The sequence below is a fragment of the Thrips palmi genome, unplaced genomic scaffold (genome assembly GCF_012932325.1).
Source record: "Thrips palmi isolate BJ-2018 unplaced genomic scaffold, TpBJ-2018v1 HiC_scaffold_18, whole genome shotgun sequence".
Classification (NCBI taxonomy): domain Eukaryota; kingdom Metazoa; phylum Arthropoda; class Insecta; order Thysanoptera; family Thripidae; genus Thrips; species Thrips palmi.
The window spans coordinates 2370056-2382249 of NW_023144627.1; the positions used below are offsets into that span (position 1 = coordinate 2370056).

Genomic DNA, 12194 nt, shown 5'->3' on the forward strand with positions numbered 1-12194 from the left:
TCACTAGACAATTTGTCCCGCCTGGCGGACACAAAATTGCATCACCACCGGATGTGCTTAAAATTGCATAAACCGTGGGACTAAAAAAGTCCCATGATATTTAGTGTGTAGCAGGCGTTTCTTAAGCGAACCCAAAGAGCTGGGTCTCAATGGGTCCTAACCCATCCAGGATTAAATGGATCAGAACCCATGGTCGAATGGGTTTTGTCTGCTACGGAATGGAAAAAAAAACAACTGTACTTACAAGCTGCCAAGCAAAATAAACAAGCTAGGGCCCGCCCTTCCGACAGGGGGCCGGCCCAGCTTGGCCTGCCGGCGGCCTTTTCTCGGGCCTTCGGCCCTCCCATCGGACCCAACTTGGCCAGTCGAAGGCCCGGGCCTTCGGCCCACTCACATCACACACACACCGTGAGCGAGTAAGGGGGCTCATACATGTTAAAAGCACTTTTTTTAAAAAAAATTTTGATGAAGACGGATTAAGATTTTACAATTTCTGTGTTAAAATCCTTTTAGATAATTGAGTAAGCTTCATTTTGCCTTAAGGGAAAGTGACTTTGGACATTTTTTGGAGATTTAGTCGAAACGTTTAAAATTTTGCTTCTCGTAAGATTTTGTTCGCATACTTGCTCAGATCTGTGGGGAAAAAATCAGGGAGACTCATCCCCAGTAGTGTCATAGAATTGACTAGAATGGGCTTTATATCTGCAATAGTTTTCAAGAAAAAAAATAAAAACAATTTTTTCAACAATTTTTTAAACAAATTTTTCAACAAAAAATTGTTTTTATTTTTTTTCTTGAAAACTATTGCAGATATAAAGCCCATTCTAGTCAATTCTATGACACTTCTGGGGATGAGTCTCCCTGATTTTTTCCCCACAGATCTGAGCAAGTATGCGAACAAAATCTTACGAGAAGCAAAATTTTAAACGTTTCGACTAAATCTCCAAAAAATGTCCAAAGTCACTTTCCCTTAAGCCAAAATGAAGCTTACTCAATTATCTAAAAGGATTTTAACACAGAAATTGTAAAATCTTAATCCGTCTACATCAAAAATTTTTTAAAAAAAAGTGCTTTCAACATGTATGAGCCCCCGTAAAGCAAAGTTATCGATGTACCATCGTGACTTAGGCCCGCCCTTCTATTCACAATATGCAATAGTCCTTACCCCAACTGTCCTTAGAATATGCCCATTTCATTTGTCTCTTCCCCCTCATTCCGAAAATACCCATATTTGCCATGCTACTGCAACTCCTTGCAATAGAGGCACAGCAGGAGCGCAAAACGAGTCCGTCGCACTTTTTCCCATAACTCACGAAGGCGGGCTCCTGGACCCCCCTTCCGACCCCTCGTTGAAGAGGTCTTGCCAAGACCTATCCAAAACTTAAGTAAAAATTTTCAGTCGGTCGACCCCCTTTTTTCAAGATCCTGATGTGACTTATAGACGAAGTCGGGCTCCTGGACCCCCTTTCCGACCCCTCGTTGAAAAGGTCTTGCTGAGACCAATCGAAATCTGCAATAATTTTTTTTAGTCGGTCGTCCCCCTTTTTTGAAGATCCTGATCTGGCCAACTTGTAAAAGCGGCCGATGGGGTCGGGACCAGGTCCATTCATTTTGTCTCGTCGCCCCGATTCCAAAAATACCCCTATGTGCCTTGCTAGCACCAATAATGGCGGAAATCCCCCACCCGCTCATGTAAACCATGATGAACCTGCAGCAGCCCTTGTGCGACCCGGACTGGATTTGCACCACCGGATTATTTGTTTGGACGGTACTCCTGAAGTACCCTCCAAATCTGGTTACTCTAGCTCAACTCCTTCCTTGTACACAGACGCCAACAACAACAACAACACACAGACACAAAGGCAAATGCATAGGCCCTCCCCCTATTTTTTAAATAGAAGGGCGGGCCAACAAAAACTGCATTATTTCCCGGGCCTCGTCAATTTGGCACTGCCAATCCAAGTGTGAGACAGTCTCACACTTGTAGGTGTGGGACATTTTGTCTCACGCTTACAAGTGTGAGCCACGTTCGTCTCACGCTTGCAAGTGTAAGCAACGTTTGTCTCACGCCTGCAAGTGTGGGACAACGAAGTCGGACACTTCCAAGTGTGGGACACAGCTTGTCCCACACTTGCTGCCTATGCTAGATTTGTGGTTCAATGCCACGGGTCCAGCGCCTGCAAGTGTAGGACAAACCGTGTCTCACACTTGCAAGTGTAAGACATCGATGTCTCACACTTTCCAGCGTGAGACAAACGTGGCTCACACATGTAAGCGTGAGAAAAATGTCTCACACCTATAGTCTCACACTTGGATTGGCCGTGTGCAAAGCCGTGTGCCATCCTTCAGAAGAATAAAAGATTTTTACTGTTTTCTCCACCTTGCGACAGTACGCACTTGTAGTTTCTGAACCAGAAGAGTTGCCGTTACCAAACTGTGTCAAAAGGATTTCATAAAAAAGTGGCAACAGACATGGGCGTCTTTCATCAAAGTAAAATGAAAGAGTTCAACCCTTACCACACCAGAAAGGTGATAACAATATTCCTCGCGCAGCAAAAACATTATGATACTTCTCTAAGGGTGCGCTTCGTGCCAACTGTGTCAGTTTCGATAAGTGTTCAGCCCCAGAAAACAAGCATCAACCCCAACACACATCAAGAGAAATGACTTCGAACTTTCAGGCACCTCAAAGACATTGTAGCTAATTTTGGTGAGCTCATTAGTCAAAGATATTTCCTCAATGACATAATGACACTCTTCTACGTCTTGGTTACTGAAGGTCGATGATGAAGCAGAATTTGTCAAGCCAAAAAGACAGAAAAGGGTCCACATATGACGAGATATACGCATGCAGCGGCCATTTCGGGAAATTGTAAGGCGTTTCATACGAATATTTCCTACAAAAAGTAGATTTTCGCTTCCCAGCGGTTCCTGCAGCGTTTCTTAGAGTGCCTCCAACTCTAAAATCGTTATTTTGGGTCTCTAGAACACCCGTGCAAAGCGCCAGACCGGGGTCAGAAAGTGCAAGGTTGGTTCCAAATATGTCGCTTACAGCCCTGACTAAGAGAGTGGAGGCGGATGTGATGCATTGTGGATTAATTTTGGATACATTTGGGATGCACCTGGGACAGTCGGCATACGCTTTGGATGATGTCTAGACGACGGACGGACACTGACGATACCTTCTGGATGCGGGAGGGACACCTCGATTGAGTCTCCGGATACGTAAGGACACATGCGGGACGATCCATAGACGAAGCCGGCGCGTTCTGAGACCATCCATAATGAGAAAAACCTGACGCTCTCGGGACGTCCGTAATACGTCCCGAAAATTCCGCTAGGGGAATAATTGTTGACTGGTTAAAATTGTTGCCACAAAGAGAAAATCCCGAGTCGACCACGACGTGACGATCCACCAACTAACGCTCAACGCTGTGGGTAGACGGGTGTCGTGGGGGGGGGGGGGGGCGATGAGCCGATGAGCGGACCCGTCAGAACAGTAGAGCATCGGCCAGCCGACCGAAAGCCCGATCCGTGTATGGACCGACTCGGGACACAGCCGACCGCGCCACAGCCGGCTCCACTCGGCAGGCAGCCAGCCGCCCAGCAGCGCGTCAGCTACGGCACGCGCGAGGCGCCCAGACATCGCCCAACGATTTGCTGAATCAGACCGCAGAGCGCCGTTAGCCGCTCAAACCGTCAGCCCACCGAGGCCCGGGCCGTCCCGCCAAGCCGCGCTGGCGCGAGCCGTAGCCGGGAGAGCGCTGCCTCTGGAGCATCGCGGCAGCTCAACCTGCCGGCGCGATGCACAAGCATGCCGCCTCCCAGGCCTGCGCCGCGTCGCGAGGCTGGTGCACATGGACATGGGCGTGCTGCAAGCCGTGCGCGCAGCCGTAGGGCCAGGTCGCCGACGGTGACGATTGTGACGGATTCGGAGACTGAGGCACGGCGCCGACGCCGCAGCCGCGCACCAAACCGTGCGCGTGCTGGGCGACGGGGCCGGGGCCGCGGTTCACCCTCTCCGCCGTCGTCCCCCTCTTCTAGCGGCTGGTCCGAGTCTTCGAGCTCGGGTTCAGAACTAGATGAGGCGGCCAACTACCGGCCTAGGCGTGCCCGGCAGCACCGCCGCTCTAGAAGTGTTCGCTCGCCATCCCGGGCGTCCAGGGCGTCGTCCACCCGCTCTTCTCCAGAGTAGATTTATTTAATAAGGACAGGTCCTTACAGTGACCCCTTTCGATTTCCGCGCTTGATGGCTTGGCAGATTGCTTACCTAAGTAGATGTCCAAAAATAGAATATTAGGTCGGTCGAAGCCTTCTTGGCCGAGTAATAGGTAACTTTGTTTTTATTTCTGAAAAAAGCTGGGTATTTTGGGTATTTTTATATGAGACGTAAATTTTGAGCCAGGTGGATGAAAATTTGTTTTCGGGTGCAAAATTAAATAAGAAACACGTTGGTGCCCTCGGAATTGATCTACGACCAATACTTTCGGAGATATCGGCCTCCAAAGTTGAAAAAAGGGGCCAAAATGAAGCAAAATACCCAAATCTTGGGATTTTGGCAACCATTGGACTTATTGACACGATTCAACGCTTATTTTGTAGAAAAAAAGACGCGGAATCCAATGAGCACACGCGCAGGTCTGTACGACAAACCGTTCAGGAGATACGCGGCTCTAAAGATAGCCATTTTTCGTGGGGTGCCGAAAATGTTGTTTTTGCACCTTTTCAGACTGTTGAGCCCACAGTGACACGTATCCTTCCTTCGCGAAGTGCTCGGCTCAGGGGAAGGCGTTTCTTTGGCGAAACGCAGCCCACTGACAGATTAGAGAGAAGGCGGGGCTACCTGAGGTGCTCAGGAAGAAAAACACTCTACAAATCAAAGAGTGTACGTGGTACGCTCTAACTGGAGCATGCCTGCAAGCACGCTCTAACTAGCGCATGCCTGCCAAGCATGCACTAACTAGTTCATACATGAGCGATTCTCACGTTTCGGGGTAGTTTTGGCGTCTCTGATTTGCCGAAAGTGAGAAATATCCAATTAAGTTTTTCTGATTATTGGGGTCCTGGATGATACTAGAGGGTCATTCCCCGCCGAATCGACGATGGTCTGTTTTTGAGGTCGATGGATTCGGTCCAAACCACTTTTAATCGATGCATTGGGGCCCCAAAGGGACCTCTCTAAGAGGATTTTTTTTTAAATCATTTTTCCCAGAGTTATGGCCAATACCATTTTGGGAAATTTAGTGAAATTTAGTGAAAACAGTACTTTTCATCTTAGCCTATGAAAGTGTGATGTGAGACCCCTTTGGCTTATATTTCCATTTCAACTAGCTTAGAGGGGTCCTGAAAACCTTCTCCTCTGACTGAAGATGAAAAATCAAAAAATTTCCATTTTTTACTTAGGAAAATTTATGAAAAAAAGTGAAAAATGAGCATAACTTTTTTACGTGGTTTGAGAATTTTGACGATACTTTGTCCTAAGATTCACTTTAGGTGACCGCTTAAAACTACAAAATATTTCATCTGGCAATACGTATCTTCACTGAATCGGGTTGATAAAACTTAATTTTGAGCTAAAATATTACTCGAAACTTATGACGACAAAGCGCATTGACTCCAAAATCAATTTTCAAAGGTCAAAAAGTTACTTATCATATATCTTGAAGTCAGGGCAGATTAAACACCTCAAGAATCCATCCCATTGATGCTCAAAATGTTGATCACTCCTTATTTTAGGTATTTTGCTCTCCATTTAAGTCTAAACCCATGAAGTACATAGTGGTTGGTAGTATTGGTGGTAATGGTGGTCCGTTGTTTCAAACAGCTGATTCTACAGTGTCTGCAATGTTTTTAAGGGGAGGTTCTACTGAAAATATTGCATTTTTCAAATTGAGACCCAGTGTAAAAATTTGTTGCAGATGTATAGTAATACATAGTTAATGGTCAAACATGAAATTTAGAGCCCAATACCTCCCTCCAAATCTAGTCGTAGAGGTTTTTCAGCCTATTGTAGCAATATCTTAAAAAATTCTCCTACGCAAAGCATTTCAACGTAAACTGATGTTCTGGACATTTTTCACTTCTTTGGCTCATATGCAATAAAGCGTGGCATCACCAAGACATGGGACCCAACAAATTTATTTTGTCGTTGCTTTTCAGAAAAAAGGTCACTAAAATATCAGAAATTTTAACATTTTCTTGAAATTTTATTGACATGCTGTCTTAAAAACACAGCTTATGGTTTTGTAATGGCCCCGGAATCTTACTCATGCCACGGTTAATCAATTATGAACCAAAGAAGTGAAAAATGCCCAGAACATCAGTTTACGTTGAAATACTTTGCGTAGGAAAATTTTTCAAGTTACGACTGGAAATAGCAGAAAATTCCTCTTCGACTGGGTTGGGGGCTAGGTATTGCTCTCCAAACTTTAAATTTAACTATTTACTATGAAATACTTTAAATTTACAATGAATATTGATAATGGGACTCAATTTGAAGAAAGTAAGATTTTCAGTAGAACCTCCCCTTAAGTGGTCTGTACTAGTAAAACTAAGGCATAGTATTATGCCTGTCCTCAAGCGTAAAATCTTACAGTCACTGTTAAAAAATTTTACTGAAATTTCATAATTTTTTGTAAGAAGTCGATTTACTTACATTCAGTCTGAATTTTCATACCAAAGCTTTCATACTTCGCGGTCTGACAGTTTCAGACGACGTTAGTGTAGTGTAGGGCACTAGTAGTGATGAGGAACGGATAAGTGACGAGAGAGAGTAGGGATTCACTGGTTTATTAGGGAGGTGCGCACAGACCGAGACCAGGCTACAGACTGTTGACCGGCGCTGAGGCGCGATCCAACTTATAGTTTGGGCAACATTGACACCTTGCTTGGTGGGTGAGTTCAGATAGAGGAGTATTGTAGGGCCTTGGCCAAGAGTGAGGGAAGCAAGCCAGAGAGGGAAAGAAGACAAGAAATAAAAATACTGACTGACACTTGTTTAGCTCCTTTTTAAACCGTCAAATCTCTACACCACTCCCCCTTTAAAAGAATTTTCTCAATTGCTTCCTTTCCTTCAAAGTTATCACTTCTCCTCCTTTTAAAGTTATCACTTCTCCTCCTTTTAAAGTTATCACTTCTCCTCCTTTTAAAGTTATCACTCCACTCCTTCTTTTAAAGAAAATTATAAGTTGCCCAAACGGGAGTTCTGCTTCAGACATAACTTTAAACCCACATAACCGTTTATCCACATAATTGTTGACAGACATAACTGGGTACAGACATAACTGGTGTCAGACATATAAGAGGATTAATTGTGGTTGAAAAACTGTAAACACACATAACTTTAAATACATATAACTTTATTCAGAAATAAATTTTTAATTAAAAAATATACCTAAAAATTTAATTAAATAGAGGGAAAATAGAAGAAAATGGAGTCTAGTCAAAAATTTCGATCAACATCAAAATTTCTTTCTTGCACAGCGGGCACGTGGCGCTCTCGTCGACCCGGCCCGCGCAGGTGTTGCAGCAGATGCGATGGCCGCTCGGCACTGCAGCGTGACTTCTAGGGCCGTCAAAGCAGAGGCGGCATTTCTCATCTTGCCCCTCTGCCGAACTGGAAGCAGCTCTCCTTGCAGCGGCATTCGCAGACTGTTGAAGCGCGTGCTGCTGCGTCCACCGTGCTGTAATTTCAGCTTCATCCATGAATCATTCGGGCAGCTCTTGCTCTTCTTCACTTCCTTCAGTAATCGATGAAACGGGTAGAACATTCCCAACACCCCTGCCGCGACCACCCCTTCCGCGAACACCCCTTGAAGCGGCGTGCTACGACGGAATGAATACAGATTTATCTGCCGACGGTTATGTCTGTCGAAAGTTATGTCTGTCGACGGTTATGTCTATCAAATATTATGCCTGTCAAATGTTATGTCTGTCAACGGTTATATGTATATGCGATTTGGTTATTTCTGTAAAATGTTATGTCTGTAGCAATTATAATTTTAATTTAAATAATAAATGCTTTTTTATTTCAGAAATAAATCCGTTATTTCTGTCACCAGTTATGTGCACTGTTAAAAAAAATATGAAAATTCAGACTGATTTCGTCTTACTTGGTGGTCTGAATCGTAAATTCATAAAATGGTACGAATATTAAGACCAACTGTCAGAAAAGTTTGACCTGTTGTCTGAAATTTGAATTTAGACTAGCAAGTCTGAATATTTAGAGCGATGGCTATTAAGTTTTGTACATTGTCGTCCGAAAACTAAATTCATACTTGTGAAATCGGAAAACGAGTGAAAAAACCCCGTCCCCTTTGTACATTTTTCGATTTTCTCAGAACTTTTATCAATACTACTGTTGTATTTCAAATAATATTTACGTTTAGTGTCGTAAAAGCATAGAGAATGTTTCAGAGCTCCGAAATGGACACTTATTGCTCTATCCGCTAGGTGGCGCTAGTGTCGCATGGATGATCTTTTGGAGCTAAAATTGCCACTTGAAGGCGAAATTGCGAATATTTTGTTACAAACTTATTCCAAGTGATTGTCTGAAAGGGCATGAGCGCACCAAAGCAAGATTCAGGTTAATAAGTGCAGTATAAGCTAAATAACAAAGAATACAATTTCACTCTCGCGCATGGCCACGGGTCGGCGCGTGGTTGGGCTAAGGCCGCTCTCCCTCGCTATTCAGCAGTCACCTCTAGCATCTTCACTACCTTTGCAAGTAGGAGTCTACTGCCGTGTACCTAATTTTTGAGCCGAGACGATCCGCGGAGCGTCTACGATAAACCGATGGCAAAAGTTCGCCGATTAGTGTCCTACTGTACAGAGTGGCATTTTTTAGTGCGACTGTTCAACGTCTTCGTACAACTTAGTCTGATAAAATAGACCGACTGGCATCATTTTTCATACAACATGTTGATCTGAAAATTCAGACTAACGTCGTCTGAAACTTTCAGACCGCGAAGTATGAAAGTTTTGGTATGAAAATTCAGACTGAATGTAAGTAAATCGACTTCTTACAAAAAATTATGAATTTTCAGTATTTTTTTTTAACAGTGTGGATTTACAGTTATGTGGGTCGAAAGTTATGTCTGTCGACAGCAACTCGCCCAAACTTTGACATTCAATTAAATTTTTCTGCGTCATCTTGAGTGTTGAGCTGAAAACAATATCACGTCTAGGCCCATCTGACTCAAAGGGAAGGGTGTCTAGTCCTTCCTTGACACGCCATCAACGATCAAACAAAATTCATGATCCTCTTAAAGAGTGGTTCAACAGCGACTCCCCGGGACGTCCAAAAACTAGTTAGGGACGCCATCCTGGGGTGCAACCCTTTAGCCTGATCATTTTAAAATAAAGGAATTTTACAGAAATGGATTATTTTGCTGGTTGGTCTTGTTGACTCTAGAAGACCTAGAAGAGTTCTCGTAGATTCTCCTGTAACACACATAACACTGCGCACAGAATTTTGTAACCTAATCCCCTCTAACTAACAGTTGGGGATGATGCCTTGGTGTTGCAAATCCTGACTAGCTAGCTAAATCCTATCTAAAACACCAGTTTTGATCTAAGAAGACTAATTAACACCAATGTTTTACCACACTTAACTTGGTAATTGTCCCAAGGCCTCGATGACTTGTTGTTGCACAGTCTCTGGAGATCCTGTGGCATCCACTACTGCATGAAGTCCTGGTTCGTTCTCCATCCAGTTGTCCAGAATCAGATGAAGCTGTTGGATGTAACCCTTGGACAATGTGCTCTCTTCATCCCTTGCCCTATGATGGATCCTTTTGTAGGCCGTCGAGGCACTGCCTCGAAGATATATGAAGTATTCCTTTCTCTTGTACTGAGATACCATAGTCTTGGCTGTGTTGTTAAGCAATACATACTGCTCTTCGTTCATAAATCCAGCGTCTTTCTGCGTTTTAGCGAACATCTTGACTACACTATGTAGAGATCGCTCTGCGATGATGACAGGATTTTCTTGTTGTATAGCTTCTAGTTGAGCCTGCCACAATGTACTGAGCACCATTGATTGAAAGGTAAACGCCCACTTTTGCATATCTTGAGTGTACAATTCCAGGAAATTGATCCCATGATAGTTTGTCCACTGGGAAACTGGTTCTTGCACTACAAGGTATCCTTTCTCTTCCAAATTCTTCAGTAACGTTGACTTGCCAACTCCTATGTTTCCTTCAATGTAAACAATCACCGGCTGTTTGACAGCTGTCTGCTTGAATTTGTTGTACCATGGCTGCCGACTTAACCAGGCAAGCGCCATGTCTGCGTCTCTTGGCTGTCAAGTGCCGACTGACCGTGAGGCTTGACCGGGCAACGGCCCGCGTGTTATGCATTCCAGCACGCATTGCCTCGGTGCGTTCATATCGAGTGCGATTGATCCGCATGAATGGCTATTGTTTTCACTGGGTTGGCTACCCTGTTCGCACTGTTGCTTCGTCGTGCGCGTCACTTCGTGTTGATGGTGGGGTCACGCCGCTGCGCTGATTGGCTCCCGAGTTCGTCGACGCTCGCGTCGGTGGTGGGGGCAGAGCGGCTCTTCAGGACTAGCGCTCCGCTCCGTCCGATGTATTGCAATGGTCTAGTGGGTAGCGTGTGTGGCCCAGAAGGATAACAGCCGGTATCGGCGGTTCGAATCCACCCTGATGCAGATCTTCACACCGATATCTCAGAAAGGCATTTAGTAGAGTATCATGTTGGGTCCCCTCTTGGGTTCCACTTGGCCCTACTGAATGGCCTGTGCTGGGAGTGCGGTTGCTGGTGTCGCTTCAGGTATTCGCTCCGCGTTGGCGGTGGTGGTGATGGCCATGGTGCTGGTGCTGTTGTGCTGGTGTCCTCCATGGCGTTCACCGCGAGGTCCCGAAATGGCAGTTCCATCTTCATTTCGGGATCATTTCCCTCCACATTGGTTGGGGTCGTGCACGAGTGCGCCGCCTTGAGTCGTCCAGTTGGTACATGGTACTCTGGAACGCCTGAGGTGCTGCTTGGTGACGATGCCGATGATGTGGCTTTCAGATACCGTGTGGTGTTCTCCATCTGGCTCACCCCTGTCACAGACCATAGTAGTATTTTGCCTCTGAATCGTATAGTTCTTTACTGTGTCTGACATTCCAATGAGCCTTTGCTCCTTGATACTTGACTCCGGCTTTCCTGCCATTGCATTGCGGCCTGTCTGGCTTGGTGGTGGTCGCAGACGTCAGTCGTACCAACTGTGTCTGTTTAACGGTCAAACTTCTTTTGCTTTGTTCTCTGTGACTTCTTTGTTTTTGAACGTTGACTCCCTTATTGTCTTTTCATGTCCGTTATTGAAGCTTTCTTCTCGTATAGTTCTGGCCTTTGGTTTTGCCTTGTAATTTTAGCGCGCGTTCTTTTTAAACACTTCCTGTAACTTTCCAATGTTGTTCAATCTGCTTGTTCTCTTCTTGTCGCTTTGTCTAAAGATCGCCATATTGGTTTCGTCCTCTTCACAACCGCCCTCGTGAGCTGGTGCATCTCTGTATTTCTTTTGTTACTGGTTGAAAATGAGTCCTCCGTCTTGTGTTGTTGGGTCTCACGCCCGAGTCCGTATACCGCTCTCCCAAGCCACTTTTAACGTAAGTCTCTTCATTAGTCTCTTCATCAGCACTTTAGATACGCCTCTAGATACGCCTTTGTTTCCTCGTTGTAGGCTCATCATGGCTGTGCCGTTTGGGCTGTTTCTCGTACTGATGTGACACCTGGGGTGGATAATTGGAGCATTGTTTATTCTGAGAGCGGCAATGGAGCCTGGGAAACGCACGTCCTGCGTCCCAAGGCCGACTTATTCCCCATGACTCTTGGCGCTGCCCCTTCTTTGGACTTTGTCCCACCTGCCCGGGACGTTACGTCTTGCGCGTGAAGGAGTGCCCTTCTGCGAATTGCCCAGCCCGTCTGGGTTTCTTCAACATTTTGGAATCTGCTCGCCCTTCATTCAAGAATGTTTTTGAGTTGGCGTTATCTGATGTTATGTCTCCTCTGAAGTAACATCCTTTCCTAAATAGCATTTATCATGTATTAACATACTGTTGTTTCATGTAATGACTTTTTAAAACAGCCTTTGTCATGTCTAACATTATAGTTCAATCCTGTTAACTCCGGCCACTTCATTGTTTTCCTTGGATTTTCCTTGTAGGTTGGTTATCCCTCCTTTTCAC

The 12194-nt window shown here is 45.0% G+C and overlaps 1 protein-coding gene across 1 annotated transcript; it reads right to left on the minus strand.

The window, feature by feature from the left end:
* Positions 1 to 9607: 9607 nt before the first annotated feature.
* Positions 9608 to 10285, minus strand: LOC117644223 (deoxynucleoside kinase-like). Its single transcript, XM_034383492.1, has one exon. The coding sequence runs from the start codon at positions 10283 to 10285 to the stop codon at positions 9608 to 9610; it is 678 nt and encodes a 225-aa protein (XP_034239383.1).
* Between the last annotated feature and the right edge of the window lie 1909 nt (positions 10286 to 12194).